Source organism: Blennius ocellaris, assembly GCF_963422515.1.
Source record: "Blennius ocellaris genome assembly, chromosome: 14".
In the NCBI taxonomy this organism is placed as follows: Eukaryota; Metazoa; Chordata; class Actinopteri; order Blenniiformes; family Blenniidae; genus Blennius; species Blennius ocellaris.
In genome coordinates this window covers 15,097,804-15,124,780 of record NC_137663.1, presented here as the reverse complement: position 1 = coordinate 15,124,780, position 26,977 = coordinate 15,097,804, and the positions used below count along the sequence as shown (strand labels likewise).

Genomic DNA, 26,977 nt, shown 5'->3' with positions numbered 1-26,977 from the left:
TGTGTTGAATTTAACAACACACTGGTCATAAAGTTCACAATAGCTTGTTATTGTTCAATACTAACCAATAATTGTTGTAGCTTCAGGGTATTTGATTGTTTTTTTCATATCTTTATTGTTATCTCTTATGTGATGCTCTCAAATCTTAGCACAGGTTCCTGTTTGGTTTTCTTTTTGTTATCTGCCTCAGACAGTTTCCCTCACAGCAGTGCATGTTTGCTAAAGTAGCCCAAAGCACACAACAGTAGAATAATCAGTCACGGTGTCTGAAACTGTCAAATACTGCCAATGCTGGATGTAAGCAGCCGTAGCACAGCAAATACTGATGCTAAAAATAACACGTGTGCACCTCTACTTTTATGGTCAATAAAACTCTTATTGATCCAAACTTCGAGCGGGTCTGTTTGACTCCCAGCAGTGCCCGACACCTGCTGAGGTTTTCCTTTCACTCACCGTTCCTTCTTTCTAATGTTGTGCACGCTGCAGGGGAGGAAAGTGGCGGTTTAGACTCTCGAGGCTGTCCCCGGATGGTGGGCTCTGAAAAGTACTGAACTGTCTGCAGAATGTACCTTGAAGGATGTGAAATATTCTCCTCTTTTGTGCTGTTCTTTTTTTCTTTTAATCTCACCATCTCACTCTCTCTCTCACCAGATTGTATCAGGATAGACTGTAATCTCAGTAAGTGTCTCCTATGATTATTTACTGTACCATGATTTAGAGAACATGCACTGTGCTATATTGCTATGGCCCTTCGCTCTCTTCCCTTATGAAACGAAACATGATTCATTTATTCTGCACCACAGCGCCCCTGCCTTGTTTACTGTTGCTGTTATCTTACTCACAAGCAACGTCACAAAAGATAAGAACAAAAACGAGACTTCACCATGGCACGGAGCTCTGCAGCTGAACACAACGGGATCTTTTTGTGCCACACTCCTGAAAGACACAACTATTGAATTGCCACATTTCATTATTATTTGTTGCAATCAAATGCATCTTAATTTGACTTCCAGCAGTCTGTTGTTGTCCTGCCATGGAATCTGTCATTCATATGGGACTAAATCACTCGCACTGCTAATAATTGGGTGCAAATTGTCTGTAGTGAGTAAAGCGGCTCTCAATCTCAGAGAACAAAAAGTGGCACTGCAGCGACAGATCACAGTTTAAATGACAGTTTGATTTGATATGTGATCAATAGATGACCATGAGACATGAGACTGGCAGATTTCAAAAAAATCTTTCCAAATGTTTGAGCACAGAAAAACGGTCACAGCTTGATGCAAGAATTTTCCTCTATTTTAGGTGGCAGAAGGCACCTTCATTTATCGAGCGCAATTAAACAACAAGACAAAACTGCTCTACATCAGCAGGCATGAACAGCAACCAATGCAGAACAATAACAAGAAATGAAAATAACAAGGAAAGATAAAACACAACATTATTAAAACGCATAAAAATATTGAAACAGAAAAAAAAGCAGATTACAACGAAATGCAAAACAAAATAAATGAGTGTTGTACTGAAAGCCGGCAGCAAGGTCTTCAGCCTTGTTTTAAAAAAAGGTTTTCTGGGAGTTTGTTCCAGACGTCTGGTGTTTAAAAACTAAAAGCAACTTCTGCGTGTTTTGTTCTGACTCCAGGAACCGAATGCAGGTTTGATCCAGGTGACCTGAGAGGTCTGGATGGTTCACAACATACTAGAAGATCTGACTCTACTGGGATCGAACCATTCGGAGCTTTATGAATCAGTAGTAGTAGTACTTTAAAGTAGTGGTGAATTGTTCTTGTTTTGAATGCTCTGCAGCTGTGTGACCAGCAAAGTTTGTTACAGCAATCCAGTCTATGGAAGAAAACTCTAGGAACCAGTTTTTCTAAATCCTGCTGAGACTTCCGCCTATAAAGCATATTTTGTTCAGATAATTTTAAATATCTGATGCTAGTTTTTTTCAAAACAGTACGTGTGGAATCAAACTACTCATTGGATGATTATCAGTTGTTTTTTTCCTGCTTGAGGTTTTAAAAACTCGACACATCCTGCATCAGATGTGCTAGTGACTGCAAGATTAACGAGCGAATAAAATATTTAATAATTTAGCATATAAGAAATAACTTGATTCAAACAGTCTGGCTCACAAAAACATCACAGTACAGACGAGTGCATCTCTATGTTTTCATGGAACTTGTAAGTAGTTCCTCTGACTCAAAGGCAAGATTAATCCAAAAGGAGATTTCACTTTGGATTAACAAAGTTGATTTGTTATTTTTATTTTTTGCTTTTCTTTTCTTTTCTCTTGGTACTTAAGGTCACAGCAAGAGTGATGATAGAATATTTGATGCAGATTGTCGCACTCACCTGATAGCGAGCGACAGGCAATTTAAGTTTTGGTTCAGACTACAGCTGTGTGAGGAACAGATAAAAGCAGTTGCCAGTGGAGAGGCGAACAGCTCTCTGATTTAGATCGTCCTATACAGAGGAGGCTCATGAATACTTTTAAAAAGTTATCACTCTAATCGAGTGCCAACCGAAAGCTTGTTTCCCTCTCGCGTATGAATAATTCCTTGATACCCAAGAATAAAACGGTTAAACGTCCCTGTCCGCTTTCTCAATGATTTGCAAGGCCGCCCGAGCATTAGTCATTATATTGTATTTGTGATCACCTGCGATGCAGGGATCTCATTGCAGCATCTGTTTATGTTGTCTCAAACATATCTTGACATTTAATCCTGTGTAACTGAGCAATCAATGGCGCACAGTCTGTAATTCTGTCTCATGTTAATCTATTGATCTAATGTGCAGCTTTAAAGGCGACATTATAAAGCAGAAAGACACACTTTCGCAAGAGATTTAATGAACATTTATGAGCGTTATCAACTTCCCATTTTATTGAATGGATTGCACTCATCAAGGTGAGTAGAGGATGTGTTTTATATTTTTTTTTTTTATGTGTGTGTGTGTGTGTGTGGGGGGGGGGGGGTTTAGACAGAGATTGGATGTTAGATGTGTATATAACTACCATCTCTTAAAACTAGTTCAATGGTCCATCAGCAGGAGAGCAATTTATAGCTGTTTTAAATACTTCAGTGCACATTGTTTATACAGATGGATGATTATGCAAATAACAAAGGAAAATATGTCATGGTTGATTTAGATTAAGGTTGAATATTTATTGTTTTTGTTGGACGTCCGCATAAGAATTTGTCCTATCTTACCAGCAGATGGCATTGTATCATCACACACTGTCCACAGAACATAGTACCTTATGTGCACTCCTCTGTGTACAAAATGAAGCCTCCTCCTGATCCATTTCACTCACTGTTTGTGTGCTACACCAGCAGCCTTTGAGAAAATTTAGCACTGCAGATGTGACGATGGAGGCCTTTTTTTTTTTTTCCTCTTTTTCCTTTTTTTTTTTCTTTGTAATTCATTTTGGATTTGGTAGTAGCAAAATGAGCCAAATTCTAAATTGCAGAATTATCTGCCTAAATGATTTGGGAGATCCTCATCAAATTAGCTATGTCATCCTGTTTGCGACACAGATCCTCTGTGAATCCTAAATATGCTTTGTTTCCTGGATTTCTCAGGCGAGATATCTTGCAAGTGTAGGGTTTTAGTTTTTTTTTTTAGGTTTTTTTTCTGAGGCAATCAGAGAGGCAGCCCATCTGCAGCAGCTGCTTGGAAGCTGTCCACAACTGCTTACACAGTGGGAGGGTAATAGTTGTAAGAACAAATGTTGCTGCAATGCTCCTGGTTAATTCTCTCAAATCTGGGGGAATAACGGTGCGCTGTGCATTTTTGAAACCAGGTTTGGCCTGCAAAATTACAGAATTACCATAACCTGCTTTGATTAACACATACGTCTTGCATTCAAATTCTGAGCTCTCTCATAATGCTGACCTGCATAACTGCACCAGGCCTTTGAAGTCGTCTTTGTTTGAAAGAATTAATCAAATGTGATTCCAACTAAGGGATCAAACTGGACAAAATGCACCCTTTACACATGTGTCTCACTCTCTCGCGTCTGCAGGCTGAGCTTGTGAAGCGAAGGTGCTTTGAAAGGAGGCCGCATTTCAAAGGCTTTACAGTCAGATGTGTGTGGGAATACACAATTATATTCCACCATTTTAGTGGCTGCTGTTACTTATGGTTCCTTATCCCTGCTTTATTCTACGCACACCATTTGTATTCTTTGAAAGATGACATTCATTCATTCATTCATATTCAAATTAATGACTGCTGCATCTCATGCTTTTAATTATATTTGTCCAGTATTAATTTTAAATTAGGAGACAATTATTCTAATTTTGAACCAGACCTGGGCAATATTGTTTGACTTGCAATCAAAGAGAAATTAAAACTAAATTTGATTATTATTCTTGTACATGTATATCCTATATGGGGAGCAGGCATCACATATAGGCGCCATTCAATTCCACAGCTATGGGCTGTTGTAAATGTCAAAACGGTGGCCTCTTTAACCAATACTGGCTCAAAACACACCCGCAAGAGTGTTTATGAGATTGTCTTGCTATAGACTTTGCACATGTGATTGATTAAAAGCAGCCTGGATGACTGATGTCTATAGAAGTATGGATGATTTTTTTTTTTTTATTGCTAAAAGCATTATTTATAGGAAAGATGTGTTTTTTAATAAGCCACTCCTTGTATACTTTAATACCAGTGTAATAATTTACCAGACATGAGGCTTTTCTTTTTGTTATTCCCCGTTTAATACTTAATCTCATGCATGTTTAAACAGTAACCAGCGGTCTTTTTGTGATTTCTCTGAACTAATGAGATAATCAGTGTGCATTCACAGTACAACACATCAGTAAATACTGCGGCAGTTAAAACAGTGATTTAAAACCATAGATTCTAATGTTATTGATTCTCTGGGCATCAGCATTAAAACAAGACTGCAACCTTTTTTTTTTTTTTATAAAAAATGTAGGGGTTAATAGGTGCATTTCTGCATAAGAATCAGTGCTACAAAGGAGCTTGTAAACACACTTTGGTATGTAAATTCAGTTTTATAATGTATAGCTACAATTTTCTCACAAAATAATCTTCCTTCATGTCCCTTTTAAGAATCTTGACTGTGTTCATCTATATGTGCATTAGTATGTTTGCCATCATATGCATACAGTCGATAGCAAGAACCCCCCCTGAGAAGCAGAGATAAGCACTCTGTTGACTCCTCTTTGATCACGCCAAATCTTGTCTGCACTTATGTTTTCATGATTATTTTGGAAGGTACACATTTCTGATTTTCTGTTGGACACAATTCCAGCAAGTGGTTTGTTTTTCATTAGCCGAGTAAATCCATCAAATACAGTGGAGCAGGATTTGGTGTGATTGATCTGTCTGGTGCACCAAGTCAATATTCAGCAGGTGGACGGCGGCATCATGCGGCGTGCTGTGAAGACACTTGATATGCAGGCCCGGACAAAGTCCCCCAGTCACAGTTTTATTTCCCCGAGGATGAAACAGTGGAGTGTTCGAAAACCAGTTGATGTTTTCCATTTATTGCCCTCTGCATGTCCCCTGTAATTCTCCTGCACCCTGAGCTCAATTAGACAGACAAACCCCTAAAGGCGCAGTCAGCTTAGGCATGGCCAATTAGTTTCCCAAGCGATGTCAGAACTCCTTTGAACTGCTGTGTCGGCCTGTTGCATAGGCACTGATTCAGGATGACGGTGCTGCAGTGGCAAGCTTCTGCACTGTGACCTGTTTTGAAGCCAGTGGAAAAAGGCAGAGGATGGTGTGGAGATTCAGAAACTGAAAGGTATATGTCGAGCCAGCCCGTTAAATATTCACCCCCCCCAAAAAATGTTTCCTCAACAGACCTCACACCAATTCTCCAACAGTAAGAAAGGCTGTGTGACTGCGAGTGCATTTTTAATATTCAGTTTTCAATAGGCTCTATTGATGTCATTTAATTTCCCATTTTGCCGGTTATTAGATGAGTAAAATTATTGCTCGCTGGTCAGGATTTGTGCCTGTATGTGTGTGTGAGTGAGTGACTAGCAAATGAATATATGCACACTGAGAGTGCTTATCATGCTGAGAGCTTTGTGTGGAGAGAGTGCACACTGAGCTCATGTGGTATGATTGTCACTTGACGCTTTCCTCCTCTTAGGCAAGGGACCAGAGATACTCCTGGTAGGCGAGAAGCTGAATGACAACGAGTGGCACACAGTGAAGGTGGTGCGGCGTGGGAAGAACTTGCAACTCTCTGTTGACAACGTGACAGTGGAAGGTAAAGTAGGGATGAAAGAGCCGTAGTAGCGATGATGCCGATAGTGGAATGTGCCTCTGCAGTATAATAAGAATGTGCTGTGCCTTATAGGCCACATGACCGGCGCCCACACCCGCCTGGAATTCAACAACATTGAGACAGGGATCATGACGGAGCGTCGCTTTATTTCTGTGATGCCTTCCAATTTCATCGGCCATCTGCAAGCGCTCTCCTTCAACGGGATGCTCTTTCTGGACCAGTGCAAGAACGGAGACATCTCTTACTGCGAGCTGAACGCGCGATTTGGCATGAGGCACATTGTGGCCAATCCTGTAACTTTTGTGACACAAGCGAGCTACTTGGCCTTTTCCACTTTGCAGGCCTATGCTTCCATGCACCTTTTCTTCCAGTTCAAAACCACCAGTCCTGATGGCCTGATACTTTACAACTCCGGGGATGGCAGCGACTTCATCGTGGTTGAGCTAGTCAAAGGGTGAGTGCTGGCCTGCCACTTGACTATAATCTGCATTCAGGCCTGGGGTGAGGAAGGATTAAAGTGGCTGCTTGTCACGCAAATAATCTTCTGATATATTGTATTCCTGATTTTGTGCCTTAGTAGATGATTATTTCAGCACAACAGTATTTGTCTTACACGTTCAAAGCAATTTGGAGCTTCCTTCACTTTCCTGGGCACAGAATTATCTTATCATGAGTCACATCATGAATGCATCAGCCCGCAGCGTTGTCAAAAGCCACCAAATGGCTTTAAAATATCTGTTCATCTACAGCAATTTGGTCGAAGGAAGACGAGCGCACAGAAATCACTCACACTCGGCCCGACTCGGAATTTTGACGTTGCAGCAGTCATGTTTTGAATGTTGTCTTCATCATAAAAAAATTTTTTGTTGCAGCAAAAAAATAAAAGCAGAGAAAGGTTATTGAAAGAGATCAAGCAAAGCAACAATTGTATCTTCCCCTTGTCAGACCTTGCACAGACTTTCTCCCAGAAAGCAATTAGTCAGCAAGAACTCTTGTTCAGCTCAGCAGCAGAAGCTTGCTTAGACAAAAAAAAAAAAAGAAAAAAAAAAGGCTTCCAACACTTCTGTCATACTTTCTAGCTGCTCAATGCTATGTGTGAAGTGTGGCAGCTTATTCAGGAATGTTTTTGATTTTTGACTTGATAATTAGGTTTAAACTCAACGCAGTGGTTTGCCCGACGCCCCACTGTGTGTGTTTACATATGGTCGCTGTTATTTGTTTGACTGCATGTATTCAGAGTGATTTGAACCATGATGGATTCATATGGTAGTCCAAAATGTAATGATTTTTATTATAAGCTGGCACCGCTAGTTTCTGTATGGCTGTATGTAATTATAGATAAGAAAGACGAAAAAAAATAGTCAAAGTAAACATCAGTATTTTCCTGCAGGTACATCCATTATGTTTTTGACTTGGGAAATGGGCCATCGCTAATGAAGGGAAATTCTGACAAGCCACTCAATGACAACCAGTGGCACAATGTGGTGATTTCCCGTGACAACAACAATGTGCACATCCTGAAGATTGATTCCCGCACTGTCACCCAGCATGCCAATGGAGCCCGCAACCTGGATCTAAAAGGTAACTCGGAATCAGTGTACTGGAAACGTCTGCTGCTTTTCTTTTCTTTCTTTTTCTTTTTTTTCGCTTCTCAAATTAAAACCAAATTTCAGCTATTCATACATTCACAATTTGTTACATTTTGTAATGGTGGCAGTCAATCATCACAAATAATCCATAGTATTTTTTGGTACTTTGTATGTAAACTTAAGTACATAAAGTAATCCACTACATCACACGTGGACGTATCATTACAATTATGAATTAATTAATATTCAAATGATGTGATTTACATTTTTGTAGCTGATAATTTTCATTTGTTCTCAGAGGAAATTCCTGTTGTGCTGATATGCCCATGACTATCTTAGTTTTTTTGTTTTGGCTATTTTGAAGATACTATGTTGAGAAATCAATTTAATGTGTATATAATCTCTCACCTTTGAGTAGTTTATTATTTATTTTCAAGTGTACTTTCCGTTTCTAATATTTTGTGCCTTATTGTGTTAAAAAAAAAAAGAAGAAGTATCACATTGCTTTTGTTGTATTAAGGTTCCACATGCACCAACCGTGAACTTGGATACAGGTAATTATGACGAATGACCCCTGATTGACTCCGCTGTCTTCCAGGGGAGCTGTACATTGGGGGTGTTGGAAAGAGCATGTACAGCAGTCTGCCCAGGCTAATAGCTTCTCGAGAGGGATACAAGGGCTGCCTGGCATCGGTGGACTTGAATGGAAGACTCCCTGACCTGCTGGCAGACACCTTACAAAAGGTGGGAGAGGTGGAGCGTGGCTGTGGAGGTGAGAGCACACCAAACGTCCGTGAACCGCTTCGCATCTCGTTCTTATTAGCGCCGTCTCATTGCATCGTGAATAAAACAAAGGGGCAACTGGTGACTGCAGATTGGAAATTAATTATATTATATTTGTTATGGTGTTAAACAGCTTTGTTGAATGCCTCGTAATGATTGGCCGGCAAACACTTTCTGCGGTTTAATTATTTCTGATTAGAAATGCTCACTTGTAATATCACTCTGCACTTGAGGAGTCCAGCTGTTTCTGCTGAGTCCTAACAACAAAACTCAGTGGGATGAAAAGTAAAAAGTTTAATCATCTCAAATGAATTCTTGCTGCCAATACTTTAACAAGAAACACTGCTCTGGTTATCGTAGACAAGTCCTGTAAGTGTACGCTGAGAGTTTCAAGAGATGTACTTCTCCTTGCAGCTTGACTTAGCAAAGGCAGTTTTACACCATTTATTAGGTGTTGCTGAGGAGAAAAAAAAAAGAAATCTGTATCAGCTCACTCACTGGTGCAGACGATTTTTGCGCCCCAGAAACAATGAAAAACTATAAATCCTTCTCTTTCCAGTGTGACAGTGCACAGGACATTTCAAATCAATCTAAATAGTATGTGGTCTGTGAAAGGTAAAGAGAAAGGATTCTGTCACAGTGACACAGAAACAAAGACTGACCACTATTGTTTTATTCAATCGATTTTCGAGGAAAATCAACAAACTCATCAAATTTCAGTACTTCAATATCACTTTCAGCGATGTCTACTACTTCATACTTCACTTTCATGAGCTGAATAAGCCTGTTATTGGCCCTTAGTTGCTGTTTTGTCAACCGTTTCTTCTGCTTAAGTTAAATTTCTATCATTTATTCTCGCTGATAAACTTTTGAAGAAAGTGGAGATGAATCAGATGGTAACCTTCCCACAGGACCCAGCACCACCTGCACAGAGGAGTCCTGCCACCACCAGGGAGTGTGTCTTCAGCTGTGGGAGGGCTTCTCCTGCGACTGCACCATGACTACCTACGGGGGGCCGTTCTGCAGCGACCGTAAGTCCAGGCGTGTCACGCCTCGCCGGGTACAGCGCTGGAAAGAGTACGGTTGAGATGACGCTGATTTGGGTCCTGATGATCAAACAGTCGGTCAATAATTCATCAAATAGGATTCATTTCGCAACGAACAACAAGTCAAAAAGACAATCTGAACAGTAGAGTTTACGAACAAAAAAGAAAGATTTGTGAGGTGAGGCAGATTTTTATAATCAATCATAACATTCATTGTGATTGAGTGCAAGTTTGTTACGATGTGACATGAAACAAATGACTCTCTCAAAGGTGGGAAATCAGTCTGAAGATTCATGGGATGCTTTGAAAAATGAGTGATCCTGACTGATGTATGCAAACACAACGGAAATCGATTTTTCTTTTACTCAAAACAATTCAGAGCATTAATTCATTATTTTACTTACCGCCAGTATTTAGTAGCTTGTGTGCTACCTTGTGTTGAAAACACTTGAACTCTGACATAAAAATAAGATATATTGCTTATTTGTATCGAATACATGATAATATAGTTCTAATTTAATCAGGTCACTCGACCCTTAACACACTTGATGACGCGATGTTTCACAAACATTCACTACAAAGAGTCTTCTCTCTCCACAATAATGGAGCAGACTTTTACCAGGAGCTTTTCATACTTATAATAGCAAAAGATTAACATTAAGCTCATTGGTCCGGTCATGGCAAGTTAAGCTTCATTTGCTTCAGAGTCATTTAGAAGAACTGCAGAAATTGTGCCTGTGTGGTAATCATTATTGAATTGTGGTGTATTAACAGAAAGGGATATAAAGAGAAGGACAGTCTAAAAACTACAGGGGTTTTTTTTTAGGATAATGTCATAAATAAAGATGGTTGAAGAAAGTCGAGTTTGTTGGAACAGATTGTAATGAGTGTCTTTATATGTAAGTAAAATAAAGCTTGTCAACAATCGTTATTTACATATGTACTCGGTTGTTCACACTAATTCTAGTTTTAACGTTAAGTTCAACTGGGCAAAACTGGACTTTTATGTGGTGCATAAAAACAAGCTTCGGCAACGACCGGTGCAGTTTATCTGCTCCCGTTCAACGTTACAAACTGACACACAGCCAAAAGTGTTTGCTGCCGTGATCTATTGATTTAACCTGAAACTCAATATTTGTCCTTTGTAGTCGTTTATCCAGTACATCTCTCATTGTCCCATGCCTGTCTAGTAGTGAGATATATATTATGATGTTTCAGCTGCTTTTTGCCTACAGCATAATGAAGAGGAAAGGAACGTGGATGAACCAGGATTTCTACACTTCCAACGCTTCATTGTGTGAACGCGAATCCAAATCAATTAGCATCACAAATAACCGCAGACAATAAGTTCAAATGATGTGAATTTGTTTTTTTGAGCCTTTTATTAGAGACGCAATTATACTTTAACAGGAGCATCTTGATTTGAACAGGCTTTTTTTTTAAATTTTCTTTATTTAAGAAAGGACTGACCCTGACCTTCGTCATCATACAACTTGATAACTCATTGAGGCAATTTAAAACACGACATGTGTTGTGTTCTAACGCTCCGTTGACCTCGGCGCATTGATTTTCCTATCGCATCAGCATCTCATAAAAGTGAACCTTTGTTGTTCACTTTTGATCAGTGAAGACTTGTAGGCAGCGAGTCCTCTTTGTTACCGGTAATGTCTTCACAATATCTCCACGCAGATGATAGTTCTCGCAGGCTGAGATTCGTCAAAGCGAAGAGTTCCTGCCACTCGCCATCTCAAAAACGCAACTCAAAAACATATTGTTGATCTTTATTAACCTCGAAACGTCGTTCATCTCCAAGTTCAAAAGGTGCATCACAAAGCTCCTCCTAACGTCTGGTATAAACCAGCTCTATTTCAGTTTCTGTAATTGCAGCTCTTCTGGCGCACATCACACCGCCTGTGCTGGAATTTCTAATGGCTGCCTACGGCTAAACCTTCACATCAGTCTCTCTAAGTGTTGCATTTACAGTAGCATTCATTTCCCTCAAACACCGGCAGCATTTGACTGTTTGAACTGCAGTGACTCCAAGCCTTTGTCTATTTCAGTGATGCATCAGCGTCATGTAGTCATTGTGACTTTATTTTGGGACGAGAGCTTCCAGCCGTAAATATTTCACATCTGTCATGTTTTATATCCCACAAATTGTCAGTGTTCACTCGCTATCACCCACCAGAAACGTTTTCCCATTATTGTGAAAAGACTCTTAAAAGAGACACTTTTAAGATTACCGCCAAAAAAAAAAAAAAAACATTTTCAACACAAGTACAATTTCATTGCAGCAGCTTTGGTTTTCATCTGGCCGTGTTCAGAGAGGGCTCTCAATCATGCAGGTGGTAAATGGCGTGGCTGGCCAATATCAAAGGTCAAACCAATACATCAGTCCAACTCACAGGAAATAACAAGCCTCATGCTTCACACTGAGCCATCATCGTTGTCATTACTACAAATTGAAATGCGGCTAACTGTGAACACGCAAACAAATATGTAGGCAGAAGGTTTGATGTGCATCACTATCAGTTGATGGTGCGTGTCTCTACTCGCTGCAATCTGTTGGTTTGTTTATCTCACCGATATTAAAGCTTAACAAATCTACTCCTCCCACCTTGGTCGACTTCTGCATCTGTGCAGGAGCTCAGAAGGTCAGCTGTATATTCTCAGAAAACAGCCATTAAAAAAGAAGCAAGAATGGTGTGTTTTACTGAGCAGACTTGTTTGCTTTTCCTCCACAGTGTGACTCCTAAGAAACTTCAGCAGAAGGCGTACTCAAACTTATCAAACCATTCTTCAGTTCTTTGTGTCTCTATACGCTGATATTTGTGTGAAAAGCAATTTACCACGTGCAACGATAAACATCTGTGCTAATTACCTCGAGGTCATTGTTTTATCAGCAGAATCGCCCAGAATGATGTCCTGTGCTTAATTTTCAGCACTGCCTTCTGTAAACATATGGAGTGTGTAATTATTGGTTAACCTCTGCAGTTACAGATAATTGTTTTGGCATATTCATTAACTGGGAGAGAGCGAGAGAGAGAGAGAGAGAGAGAGAGAGAGAGAGAGAGAGAGAGAGAAAGAGTCTATGTAAAACTTGCAATGTGCGTGTCCCTGTGTGTATTTCCAACTGCTGTAATTATTGTCTGTCCGCATGCAGACACTGTTGTGACAAAGGTATGACTTTGCCCGTCATGGCGTTGGCATGGCGTCGCCCTCCTGGCGTATTTTCTCTCCGTCCCGTCCAATGTCCACACACAGTATGCACAGCACACACTTGACAGACACATGAAATTCCACCTGACACAGCTTTACGTAACCACAGCACCTCGACCCCCCCCCCCCCCCCCCCAAGCTTTCTGCAGAGTGGAGCCCACCTTCGCTTAAAATTGTAAGTCAACATTTCCTTTTGAATTGTTTAATTCCTATGGAGGGAATTCAGACTGTAAATGGGGCTCTCTAACCTCCAGGCCTTCAGGCAAGAAACAGTAACACTGCAGAAGAAAACTGCTGTCTTCTTATACTATTTCTTTTGCCAGTAAGGCAACATTTTATCAAGTTTTCACTTGCCAAAAACCCTATGGTTCTCTATTTATTCTAAAGAAACAATATTAAACTTTCAGCAAATGTAGTTTTTGTTCTAAAATATAGAATTGGAAAACTAGAATCAACCTTTTAAGAAATGAGACAACCTGTTTGGGTTTATCTACTCAAATATTTTAACGTTTAAAGGTTTATATTGTTATATATGGAAATAATAAAAGTTGTTCTGTAGAGAGTTGGGCCATGAAGTCTATGTTTCCATGAAGTGTGAGAAAAGGCATATACTCTGTTGTAATGCAACAATGCTGCACGTTTAAGTGTTCAATCTTGTCCTATTTTGCTTTTGACCTTCATTTCAGGTGGAATCATTTTTGATTATGAGTGTGTCTCGAAGGCCACAAGGATAATCCAGGATAGAGGTTCAGACTTAAGCTTGCGCCCCGGGACAGAAGCTCAAGAAAACATATTGCTGTTCATAACACGGTGACCCACCAGGAATAGACTTGTGAGACGATACCGAGTCTCGACCACTTAAAGTCAATGGTCTGAATTCGTTTGGCTCAAGCTGACAAACCTTGAAGAAATGGTTTCTTTGAGAGGCATGAACGATTTTAAACAGATTTTTATTCCACTGTAATTCCACAATTCTGTGTGTACATATAAGTTTAGTTATTTTGGCTTCGTGTATGTAAGAAAATAATAATAGTTATGCGTCTGGCCACTTTTAGCAGTCGGATTGGAAAGGTATTGTTATTATGGAAAGGTCTCATCTTCCTTTGGGGTAATGAGTACATGCACAGCTTTTTACTGCTGCTGGTTAAGTTCACCTTATAAACGCAGTGCACTGAGAAAATGGCACCGTGTGTACATCCTGTTTCTAACCAGACAAACTGACTTTCCATTATCGCAGTTTGAAGCAACAACCCACTGTGTTTTTGTACTTAGTGACTGATGCAAACGTTTCTGGCAATATTCTAGAAAATGTGTCCAGTAATTTATTTTGGGATTTAACTTAAATAAAACAATTTTCATTTATCTATTAATAGAATGCGGTGTTTCTTTTATCAGTATTTATATTTTATCCAAATAATTTTCTTGTAAAAATTTGTGTAATTAGTGATATTACATATCTCACGATATGTGGTTGAGTGCTTGTTTGGACAACACTCCAGATGGATTGATGAGTGATTTGGGTGTGCAATTTGTGATAACAGATATGCTTCCCTTCTTAAAAATAAATAAATAAATGAAGGCATAATTCATGTAGAAAATTTGCGATTCCAAGTACCATTTTCCAGATGTTACATTTTTAGATTTGTCCATTAGTAGCCACCTGGCTTTATCGGCCTTGTTCCTCACAAAAACCGCGTCTCCCATAAGTGATTATCTCTGCCAGATATCTTCTCTGTGTGAGTCATATGTAAACCCTGAGCCCAAGACTGCTGGCACGGCAACCCACAGATATATATTATGGAGGTAGAAAAGCTGGAGCGTCGCATAATTGACTGGCAGAGCTTACGGGGTCATAAAAGTTAACCTGCCATTTACAGGAAGCATTGCCTTAATCTTTTTAATGCTTTGCCAAAATAAAACCATGCAAATGTATCCTCTGATGAATACATCACAGACGTCCAATGTGAACGTTATCAGGTCAATTTCTGACCACTCACAGCATTTTTACAGCTTATTTGCCTTTTAGGCAAAGTGGAAAACTTTTGACATTTACATAAATGTGAAAAGAAGTCGAGCGCCTGGGGGAATAAAGTCCCCCCGTGGCTTATTTTGGCTTCTGTGCTTGTAGTTTCACACATTAAAAACATCTTTGTTGTCGTGTGGCGTGTCATACTTGAAGGCATTTTTTTTTTTTTTCCCGTAAAGGGTGGCTTTAAGTGTATTTACCATGCACGTACCACACTATTCAACTAAGTGTAATTAATGGCTCGTCTGCTATTTACAACTCCTATTTATCACGATGTTACTAGTTTTCAGTGATTGGAGTGGATTCATTTTTCACGCCGCTCGGCAATACTTGACAGGACACTATGTTGAGACTCGTAGTGACACTAACACAATGACTCATGCTGTTTAATAAGCTGTCAAGTTACCAGAGCAGTTGCATGCGTAAGGACAAAACTGATGATGCCGCTCGAGCAACTGTGCACATAAAAATTTGAGTAGAGTCAATAAGAGCTTTTAGTTCATATGCCCCAATTATTTTTGATCAATAGCACTGGTAAAGCACAGAAATAGAAGGAGGGATTATTGCTATTTGCGGCTGGTATGTCTGGAGAGGATATTCACACGTATTAACTGCTCAAACACCAGCCAGGCACGGAGGACAACGTATTGGAGTTCACCGGTTTAGATTTTTCCCTCCTTCAAATGTCAGAAGATGGCATTCGGTCAAAGGTAACCTACATTAAATAGTCATTAGGTGAAAGTGAACTGAAAAGGGATGTCTCATGGTGAAACAGGCATCGCATTTATTAGTTTCCTCAAGAGATAAACAGCCAGACGAACCCGTCTTACAGAAGAGCCGCAGATTATTTGTTTTTATTTGGGTTTTTAATTTGCTTATCTAATTCATCTTTTTTCCGTTGTGAAAATTATGACTTGATTGTGGATATTTAATTATTGGTAACGTGAGGAAGCAAACAGTGAGCGATTATCCTTTGCTTTAATGTCGTATCTCACTTTAGTCGGGAGAGTGAAAATGGAAATGACTGCAGGAGTATTATTAGTAACAGCAGTTTTCTAAGATGCCAACTGTTTCGGTCAAGGCAAAGCCAATTTTGTATAGGATCAGCAGTAGTAGTACTAGTAGTAGTACTGGAAGAAGATCAAGATTATACTAATTTTAGATCTCACTTTGGCCAAAATCAGAGTGGGAAGTAGTAATAGTATAGAAGATGAGTGTCATTTCACTTTTTTATTCGTAGGCAAAACTAATTTTGTTCCTCAGAATAGAAGTAGTACTAGTGGTAGTTTCATAGTAGTGGTGGTTGCAGTAGCAAAAGATTAAGGTTATTTACTAAAATGTCAGTAATGAATTGTAAAGATAATTTGTTATCATGATTAAATCAGAGTAGTAAAAATGTCAGTGGTTGTAGTCTGAGCCATGGTTATAGTTGTAGGATAACTTGTAATTTTATCTCACTTGAGAAATAGTACCGTAATAGGAGTAAAAGTAGCAGGGGGAATGTAATAGATGTTATGTAAGGTTGATTTCATAAGCTGTCACTCGCTTTGTGAAAGACAAACTTATATCTCATATGGGTCAGGATAGTAAAGATAGTAGTAGCAGTAGACTTAGTTATAGCTCTCGTACTAGCAGTTGTAATAATAGTAGTGAGAGTCATCATTGTAATTGTGGTAGTTTTAGTCAAAATAGTAGATTTTGAAGGTTATTTTGGAAAATGTCACCTGTTTTAGTCATGATGTTAGCAGTAGTAGTGGCAGTCGTGGTAGTAGTAGTAGTATTAGTAGTGAAAGTAGTAGTACTCCTAGTATCAGCAGTAATAACAATAGTAGTGGTATGATAAGACAAGGGTTACTTTGTAAGATGTCACTTGTTTTGTGAAAGACAGACATTCCCACCAGCTCATTCAGAATCATTTGAAATGATTTCTCTCTCCACCTACTTATTAGCTTTTCTCTGCAGCGCGTCAGAGCATCTGTGGTGAGATTTGAAACAGAACAACTAACAGACCCAATGGGACGCCAGAAACATTAGGTTTCAGCTCCTACTTTTAGCTCTATTAACATAACACGATGTTTCAACAGGAAACATTAGGACAGAGGAAATGCTCATTTTCTTTCTCTCTCCAATAGAGATGTAAACAGTATTTCACACCTCCAAGTATTGCTAATAAATCGCTCTGAAAATCACTCTTGCTGCGAACATAGTCGTCTGATTGCACTCTCCTCTCACCCTGGTGCTGTTTACTGTTCAGACGGCAAGGTTCCCACTATTTCTACCCCTCGGGTATTATAAACACAAAACTCTGTCTGAGAGAAAGCTTGCAGTGCTCACATTATTGCACATTTTAATATATTTTTCTTCCTTCTTAATGCAAGATTAAGAAAAATAAGTGACATTAGATTGCCACTGTTAATTATTTGCACCACCATACTACCTTTTAACTTAAAAGGCAACGATGCACTACGGTTTTCAATAACATTGCAATGTTTTTCAGTGACTTTTGCTGCTCTGCTCTGCTACTCTACAAGGCCACTCATAGCTGCTTTAATTTCAGTTGTTGTTGTTTCTAACTAAAATGAATACCACCATGTCTACCCACATTCAAGTGATCATTTAAAGCATGTAGTATGTGATTTCTACCATTTTCATTTCTATTATCAGTCTCCGGAAACAGCAAAATATGTCCCCACATCAGCAGCAGCTATCTGTGACTGTGGACTCTGCCTCTTGTTATTATTGTTGAGGCTGAAGTGCATTAAGGCACTTACTCCGAGGTCTAAGTACAAGTCATTAATGCTCTCGTTAGCCTCAAGAATTTACATCATCAGTAATCAGCGTTTCCCCCCCCCCCCCCCCTTTGCAAATAAACCTGCTCATTATTTGAAGCAGTCAGTCATTGCTTCCTTGACCTCTTGCAACTTTTGGTGGAAGTGTCACGGATCAGGATAATTTAATGCAAGCTGATAGCTCATTAGAATGCAAACAGACACGGACTATGCTAAGCTATGTTTAACAGATTGGAAAATACAAGCCACACTGCCAGTTTCACTCAGATATGCGACAGGTTATTTCATGATTAGTCATGGTCTCTTATGACTCACCCTGCAAACACTGACTGCTGGAGAGGGAGTTCAATCTTCTGCCAATGTCACACTGACTAACAGAGTTAGAAGAAATATCCAAACCACTATAATACACACTTCTCTCTCTCTCTCTCCATCCACCAAGGAGTTCAAACCACACTTACATTGTCTGAGATTGGAAGTTACAGGAAGCAATCTGGCATCTTTCTGCAGCTATTGCGTTCCACAGCTTCAGGGTGGCCATTCTATCGTGAGTTATGCTTTCATACCTTTTATGACTTCTGATGGCTTTTGTCTGCATCCTGTTGTAGTCCGCGTCTGAGTCTGATAACAACTCTTTTGTAAAATGACTATATCATCAAAGCGTTTCAACATGTGTCAGCATGCACTTTCCATCAGTGGTCAATTAAGATTTGAGTCCACCTATATAAAACTATAAACAGTAAATCATGATTCATTTATTGGGATTTAATTTATACATTTACTGGAATATCATAACCAAATATATATGAACTGAACTCTGGCTTAAATTAGAATAACTTCAGTTTCAGTAAACCTGCTGTCTGTCTGGCTTGACTTCCCTCCCATGGAGATTATTCAATAACACTGGATTTCTCCTGCTAGGAGAATTCATTTTTTACCAAACAGATGTTTTATTACCATGAAACCAACACGTACAGAGTCACGGCACTCATTAAAAGCTGATTTTGTGCCTACGACTAGAGTATTATCTCTACACACTGCCTGCTTTGTTAAAAAGTACCTGACTGCATTCAGTTTGTGAACTCGACGTTTTGTCAACATCCTCGACAGCTCCTCCAAGCAGTGAAGACTTATTTTATGATAGAGCATTGCCAATTACCTGGAAGCACTTGAGCATTTAAACACAGGGTGCTGTTGCCTCTCTCTCTCTCTCTCTCTCTCTCTCTCTCTCTCTCTCTCTCTCTCTCCTCCCCCTGAAATTGATTAAAACATGTAAATCCACCCGCACTGAATGAGTTTCATGAAATATGCCGGTGTTCTGTAAATTGTGGCACCAAAAACTATTATTATAATTAAGCTGTAAAAAAAATATTTGACACTGGCCTTCTTTTGTACCAGCACTGTAGTAAATGTAAAACCTTGCAACTTATTGTAGTATTCAATTAAAAGAAATATAACAGAACAGACATACACTTGAAAAAAATTATGTTTTCAATTGTAATTCATGAAAAATAGTACGGCACAGTGGGGTAGTGGTTATAATATCCCTGCCCTGATTGATTTTTGTTTTTCTCCTCACTTCAGTTTGTTCCCACAGTTCAAAGACATAAATATTGGGTTAATTAGTTACTTTAAATTGGCTGTAAGTGTGAGTGTGTGTAGTTGCCTGTTTGTCTCGGTTAGGTCTGTGATGGACGCTTACATGTCTGTCTTTCTTCCTGTGTTTGCGTCAATAGGTTTGAACCTGCTGTGACTCCACTCTGTATAACTTTGAAATAGAAAAAAGATGGATGGATGAGTAAAAGAAAACTGAAGCAAGCTTGTTGAAAAGTTTTTCAGCTCGGGCTACCATGTCAGAGTTATGACTGTAAAGGTTGTTTGCTTTCTATAATTCCAATAGGGGTGTTGTTTCCAGTTTTAAAATACTGTTTTACTGAACTATGTTATTCGGTGATTTCAGGAAAAAAAATGTAAATGTACAGCCATGCAGCAGTTTTCTATAGTCTACGAGGGGTTTTCAAAGCCCTCTCACAGACTTTAAATCTCTTATGCAGAACATGCATCGTGCTTTTCATGCACTGGACTCCATAATCTTTTTGACATTCTAAGTTATTGGACTCGAGATCTAGAGAAAAGTCTCGGTGCTGCAAATAAAGTCTAAAAATGTTTGTATAATATAATTCATAGTTTTACCATCTATCCATGCTCTGTCTAACTTACTGTTGCCTAGTGCTGGAGCTGATCTCAGTCGACCCTGAACGGGTTGCCGGTCCATCACATAGATCAAACAGGGAAAGACAATTACACTCACATTCACAATTACAGGCAAGTCATGATAATAATATGCTTCGAGTGCATGTCTTTGGACTGTGGGAGGAAATCTGAGCCCACCCATGCTCAGAGACAGCATGTTCACTCCATAAATCCAAGATTGTAATAAAAGCTAATAATGTAATACCTGCAAATAATGTGCAAATTCTGGCCAGTTAAAGTGGAAGAAAAAGGCAAATAATATAATAAAGCAATAGGACACTTGAGCAATTATTGTAAGAACATTTTGCCAATAGTCTGATAAGTAATAAGTGCAGCCAGCGATGTAATACTGCATAAATAGGTCTACATTTCCTGGAAGTAAAAGCTTTTTTCCCAATTAGCCATACTCCCTAGTGCTAACCATAATTCCACTTGTGCTGCCCAAAAATCATTTTTTTTCCCTTTTTTCCCCCAAAAAATTTTAATGAAAAAAATATTTTGGTAAACACATTCTTCTATTCATCACATTGTTCCCATCACTGTGCTTTTAAAACCCACTGCTTTATCTAGAGAATGGATCCAGTCCCAGCTGATTTGAGGGAAAATACAGATGCACAGGATAAACACAGAGCTACAGACAACGAGTGACGTGGCACCCACAGGGAGAAGATGGAAACTCTCAGAATCAAAGCTGCACCTGCTCGCTGTGAACTGACGGTGCTACTCCACTTGCTGACCCCAAAAATATACGTTCAAGAATATCCTCAAGGCATCATCTCACTTTGTGTTCAAAGGTAGACTGAGGGGAAAGCCTTCATTGCAGTATTACAAGCAAACAATAAAAGTGAAAGATTCGCTGAAAAGAGCCATCAGGAAGGCTGTATATCAACCTGAGCAGCCTTGGTGTGATGACCGATTTTAACAGCCATGGGCTCTATTCAGAATTCATAATAAGAAGATAAGAGCCGGAACTAGACCTGGAATAGAGTGTCACATCCATCGATGAGCCATTTGCATTAAATAAAAATTGTATTTTTGTAATAGCAGGCAATTTGTTAAAGAGGATATTTAGGAATGATGCTCATGAAAAGGCTATTTATTATAACAATGCTTTTTTTAAATTGCTTTGTCACTAAGCAAACAAGTAACACAAATCAAAATATGCCTGCAGGTGAAATAAGCAGACACACATGCAATTATGGAAATAGACAGTGTAAAAGTGGGGTCAGAGGCTTTCTGAGAGGCTTGGCACTTGTGCAAACAATGAGTGCGCTGCGTGCGCACAGATTCAAAGGAATAGTATAAATTGCCTCACTTTGGCAAGTTAGTGTCTCGTGTTCATTCTCTAATTTCCAGGCACAGTGTCTGTGAGGCGCTATCCATTTTGGGGAACGGGCATTATGCAAGACTTGATTACCAAGTGGTCAGTCCCCCACCCTGCTGTGAGTGTCCCTCTGTGCCCCGCGCGCCACAGGAAGAGGGTGCGTTTCACTTGACAGCCAGACCACGCAGCAGCTGAGGCTTAAATGAATGCTGGTCTATGCCGGCTCCCAAGGGGAGGGGGGCTTCCTCGTGCCCACTGCAGGGGCTGTGTGAGAGGAGAAAGGTTACATTCAGTTTACATCATAAAGGCTAGATACACACACATGCACACACAGAGGCCTACAGAAACGGAGTCTGCGTCTTTCTGGCTTCATTTCTGCCTCTCTGTCACTCTCTCTAACACTCACAGACACAGTGACATACTCACTTATACATCATTCACTCTGTGTTCCTCTCACAAAGTCAAGCTCTCACTCCGTTTGATGCTCAATGAAATTATAAACTGCTGTAATGAAGAATTTAGGAGTAGAGAGCACATGGACTTCTGTTTGGAAACCCTGCATCCACACTTTGACTTTTGCATTTGCAGCATCACAAATGATCTTTTCAACCGTTATAGTTGTTGGAATTGGATTATAGATACTCTTAATAAATCTTTACCTCTACAATTGAACAAGTGCTGGTCCAGGGTTGGATCACATGAGATTAAAGCTTATTTAGCATAATCTCTGAGCTGTAAAACACATCTGGTCTTAAAGCTCATCAAACAACATAAAAGACCTTTAAAGCAGGGCCATATGTGCTCAGTTTATACGTGCTCTGATACTGTGAAATGATTCAATTTTTTTGGGAAGATGCCGTCAAACACGGAACTGCATAATTAATAAGAAGCCAGTTGAAGTTACCAAAAGAAATAAGCACAAGGTTCATGGATGATCTGCCAATTATGGCCCACCTCTGTGCTGTTTGTAGCGGCGATGGCACAAATTAAAGTATCTTTTATCTTGTAATCAAGTTTAAAAAAAAAAAAAGCGAGTGATGTATAAGATGAGAAAAATGTCATTTTAATGTCAGACTTTGTTACGATGGTACATTTAATAACATGTTTTCTTCTCGGTGTGTCACCTTGGATTATCAGTGACCACACTTACTCTCATGGTCGTAGCACAGCTTCACATGCAGTCAATACGAAGCGCCTGCACTTGGCATACTAGGAACAGCGGACTATACATCACTCTTGATATACTTCAACCTAAGATGGATTTCGGTACTTAAGGTCGCAACTGTCGTCTACTCCTTTCAGCCAGAGCAACTGTCTGCTGCTGGAGCTGCCTCCGAGTTCAGATAAGAGCTCATGTACAAATCCTCCACTATCCCCAGCCCACTTCTGTAACCTATTAAAACTCGCGATCCATATAAAATTGGCATTCAGCAGATTAGTTTATGGAAACAGGGTATAACAAGGCATTCAAGACAGCTGCACTCTTCTGCATAGCAGTGATAGTCAGAGCTGTCGTTACTAAATCACATCATTTGTGACGTGCATGCCAAGTATTGTGGCATCACCTTTCTGACCAAAGTAGTGCCAGTCTTCATTGACGTGACTTGTTGTGAGTACACTGCCTGTAATGGGTGGGGGGGAAAAAATACATGTTTGATTTAAGATTAAGTCTATTCATGAATATATTCAAGTTATGGCAAATTTACCTGTATAGCACATTTGATGATAAACTCGATCTGCCTCACATCAAGGTGTACCAAAATCCTCCCCTACAAACACATTATGAGGCAATTTGGCCTTTTATGACCAACTGCGATTGTGATTTCCTAATTTTATTATTGCAATAAAATGCCGAGAGATGCGCCACTGTGCAATTCGAGCCCTCGACAGAAGTAGCTGTTGTTCCACAATCTGTATACGCTGCAGCATGAAATGTGCATTCGTGCCCTCGCTCTCATCTTTGACTTGCAAACTTGCTAACTGTGACTGCATGTACACATGCTGGAGTTAATTTCTAACACTGTTTGTACGCTGTGCACAATTTTGTCACGGAGACCAGACTTTGCATTTGACGTATTTTATATAACTTCCAAATGGACTAGTGATCTCTCAGTGCCTGTATCTCTTTCTCACACACAAACAAGCTCTCCAATTCCAGCCCTTTTTTTTATTTCTCCCTATCTACCCCTTTTCTTTGTCACCTCCTCTCTATTCCTGGCTCACACTCCGGTCATTGTATAACAAAGCAGCAATCTCTGCATGCTCAGCAAAAGAAAACCTTTACATTTTTTTTTTCTTTGCTCCCAATTCATTTTGATAGATTGCTCACTCACTTTCCTCTATGTTCAATGAATAATAAAAAGATCTGCAAAGCTTCCTACCTATCATGAAGCAAGCCGCCATCCCTTATACAATTTTCCCGAGGTACAATTGTTATATAGATTAGGATGTATTCATGACACATGTACGTATTCATTTCTTACCTGCTTTGAGTTTCAACGCTGCTCGTCCTTTATACGCTTTGAATGTCATTGCCGTTTGGGCAATGCAATAGTTCAGGATTTGAATTAGTCTCTTTCAGTATCAAGTTGATAATCCTTAGAATAAGCAGCTTTTGTTTATAAACTATTGTCTGTTTGCTTCAGAGTTGGTAAATCTATAATTAAGAAGACTATTCAAGAAATCCACTTGTCCAGCACAAACAGTCCCGAGGAAGGACTGTTTGGATAACTCTTGGTTTAAGCACGCAGGGGTTTGGTGAAATGGTAATGGAACTTCTCTTCTTTGCAGTTAAATATGAACGCTAAAGCTAATGGTTGGCCTGCTGAGCAGGGCAGAGAAAGACAGCGGTTCATCAATTGTTCACATGTACAACCAATTTATTATAAGTTCAGTGTGTGTAAAATTCAATGATCACAGTTGTGTTACTAATCTCATCATCGTCATCAGTTGCTAGTCCCTCACTGCCAATAACAGTAACGTTGCAGTCAGACATTCATATCTATCAATCTGTTTGTCTTGAATTATATTGTATTTTTGGATCGGTCGGTAGAACGTTTGTCTCTCAACGGGGGAGGTTGGAGGTTTGATTGCCCACCTCCACATGTTAAGGTGTCCTTGAGCAAGGTGCCGAACCTCAAATTTCACCCAATGGATAAAGTGAATACCTTTGCAAGGCGGCCGCCTTGATCAGAGTGTGAACGTGTGTGTGAATGGGTGAATGCGATTAACAGTGTAAGGCGCTTTGGGGGGGGCTGCTCGAGCATTGGGAAAGCGCTATACAAATGAAATCCATTTATCATATTGTATTGTCTGCTTCAAATCAACTCTCTAACAACATCTCCTGTTCTAAATAAACTCGTACTGTGATTGAATCAGCATATAAAAAGGGGAAGTGGTACGTGTTAAACATGTTGTTCATGCATTCATTTCTGCAAAGGCTGCACATCTCTTCATACCTTGTGATATTAAAACTGTTGGGCGTGCATCAAAGCGCCATCAAAGATTTCTGTTAGGTATATCCTAAGGCATGGTAAGATGGCAGCTAACTAATCTTTAATGTTTCCAGTGTTGTAAGGAGATTATTGTTGGAGTTGTATTGTTCCTATTTCTTCTGTACGAACAGGTTTGCCATGGCTCTTATTTTTTGTAAAGCCTTCACGTAAAACGCTGGGGATTTATGCAATTGTTATTCTTTGAATGATGAAATGGCAGTCATATTATTTTCACTGTGTTGCTCTTACTTTATCCTCTGCGTCTGCAGCACGGCTCTTCCAGTGAGGAGCAAATGTTGCTTTTGTCTTTGTAGTAACGGGAAAATGCTGTGATTAAACATGAGGTGAAAGCCCTCCAATATATTCACGGTTGGGTTTTGATGGATAATTACTTCAGTTTCTCCTCGTGTCTGTCACGATAGCAGTCTTGTAATTGGTCCTTATATAATTATGAAAATTACCAGTGTTCTATCAGTGTAATTAGAAGAAACTAAATTCTTAAATATCAGGTTGATTTATCTTCCTACACCAAGAAGTACTTTTAAAAGTTTGATTCAGATTCAGTAAGGGGAAAGGGACTGAGCACACAGTTGACAAGATGCTGTCAGACTCCTTTCCAAGACTGAGGAACAGAGAGACGGACTATCAAACTTTCAGCACCATGGAGAGAGACACTCACACAGACTTGTGCTGCATTTCATTAGTGGGCTAACAAGCCTTTGTTCACTTACCCTCCGTGCTTTCTCTTCCGGGAGTGTTGACCATCATCGACTCAGAGGAGCTGCAATGCACAGATAAATGTTTAGTCATGAGTCATCACTGAAATCTGTGTGTGTGGACTACAGACAACATCCACACCTGAATAAGAACCCACACAAAAATGTCAAAGCAACTTTGGACTTAACATTTTGTATTGACAATATGATATGAGAGAAAAAAAAAAAAAAAAAACCCTGCTGTGAAATGTTCATCTTTTCTCCATTATGCTCCTTTAAATAGCAATTATTATAAGACAAATTAACTATAGATTTTTTTTTTTTAAACTGAAAAGAGAACCCATATTGAACCAATATGATATTTTTCATTCAACGATTATTGTTTGTTTTTTTCCCAATCAGGTCATTAATAGTTTTTAATTACAATATGTATTTCTTTTTTTTTGAGAATATTTAGAACTCTTCAATTTTTTTTCAGGCTGACCTCTTGCTGTCGATGAACCACATCACTGCTGAAATGCTAAATTATTTCTATATTTTGGCAGTAGTACAATAAATAACTAACCAATACAAATATGTAACTTCATAGACAGACAGACAGACAGACAAGGTTATCTGTAGGGTAATCCACCTTGATTATGAACAATACAAAGTCAGAATGAAGGATGTTTTTCTGCCCTGTCTGCCCACAGTTTTATTGAAGCATAAAGGCAGGTGCATTCTGTTTTAAGACGGTCGCTTGCCTTGGATCAGGTCCCTTCACTCATTCGGTTGTCACTCACATGAAATATGGTGCTAATTAAAGTTAAGTGCGGAGCCGCAGTGAAGGAGGGCGTGACAAATGAATATTGACACACATCAGAAGGCTGCATTGAAAAGCACTCCCTATTTATTACCTATGGCACTCCATTTACCCTCTGTGGTTTTATTTGATTGTCAGAATCCTCAGTGGGAAATGTTTGTGGTGTCAAAGGACTGACACTGCTTTGATGGAGCCGGAGGTTTGCATGTTAAAAGACCAGCACAGCCGTCACAGGCTGTTTCATTCTTTCTCTTTCTGTTCCCCAAGTGGTCAAGAGCAGTAACAACAGGAGTCCCTATCGCAGACTGTTTTCTGATATAATCTGCATCCACATGTAATTATATAACCGTAAATCAAAAACCCATGTATAGATAAGACTGTGTGATTAATCACCCTTCTTTTCTGTCAGTGGAGAGAAACTCACAAACATGTATTGGCTGTTCTCTTGAGACCACATTAACCGTGTTTATATTTATGTTACCTTGTGAGAAAAAAATCCAGTGTGTTCCTTGTCACACTTTTCAATATATTTGATTAAAATCCTTTCTGTTGCTTTTCAGCTATCTGTCCTCGAAATAATAAATAATGAAAGGAAGCCTACGGAAAGGTAATAATAAAAAAAAAATTTTTAAAAGCCAAGTTATTATGGAGGATTTTTGGAT

General features: G+C 39.4%; 1 protein-coding gene across 1 annotated transcript in view; it reads left to right on the top strand.

Moving 5' to 3' along the window:
• nrxn2a (neurexin 2a) overlaps positions 1–26,977 on the top strand; it is a gene marked incomplete at both ends in the record, with an annotated part of 96,586 nt that overhangs the window by 31,490 nt on the left and 38,119 nt on the right. Inside the window, 6 exons of the mRNA XM_080509455.1 lie at positions 652–678; positions 6,137–6,256; positions 6,347–6,728; positions 7,665–7,855; positions 8,462–8,635; positions 9,558–9,677. Coding sequence (XP_080365581.1) covers positions 652–678; positions 6,137–6,256; positions 6,347–6,728; positions 7,665–7,855; positions 8,462–8,635; positions 9,558–9,677 — 1,014 coding nt within the window. The remainder of the gene's footprint in view (positions 1–651; positions 679–6,136; positions 6,257–6,346; positions 6,729–7,664; positions 7,856–8,461; positions 8,636–9,557; positions 9,678–26,977) is intronic.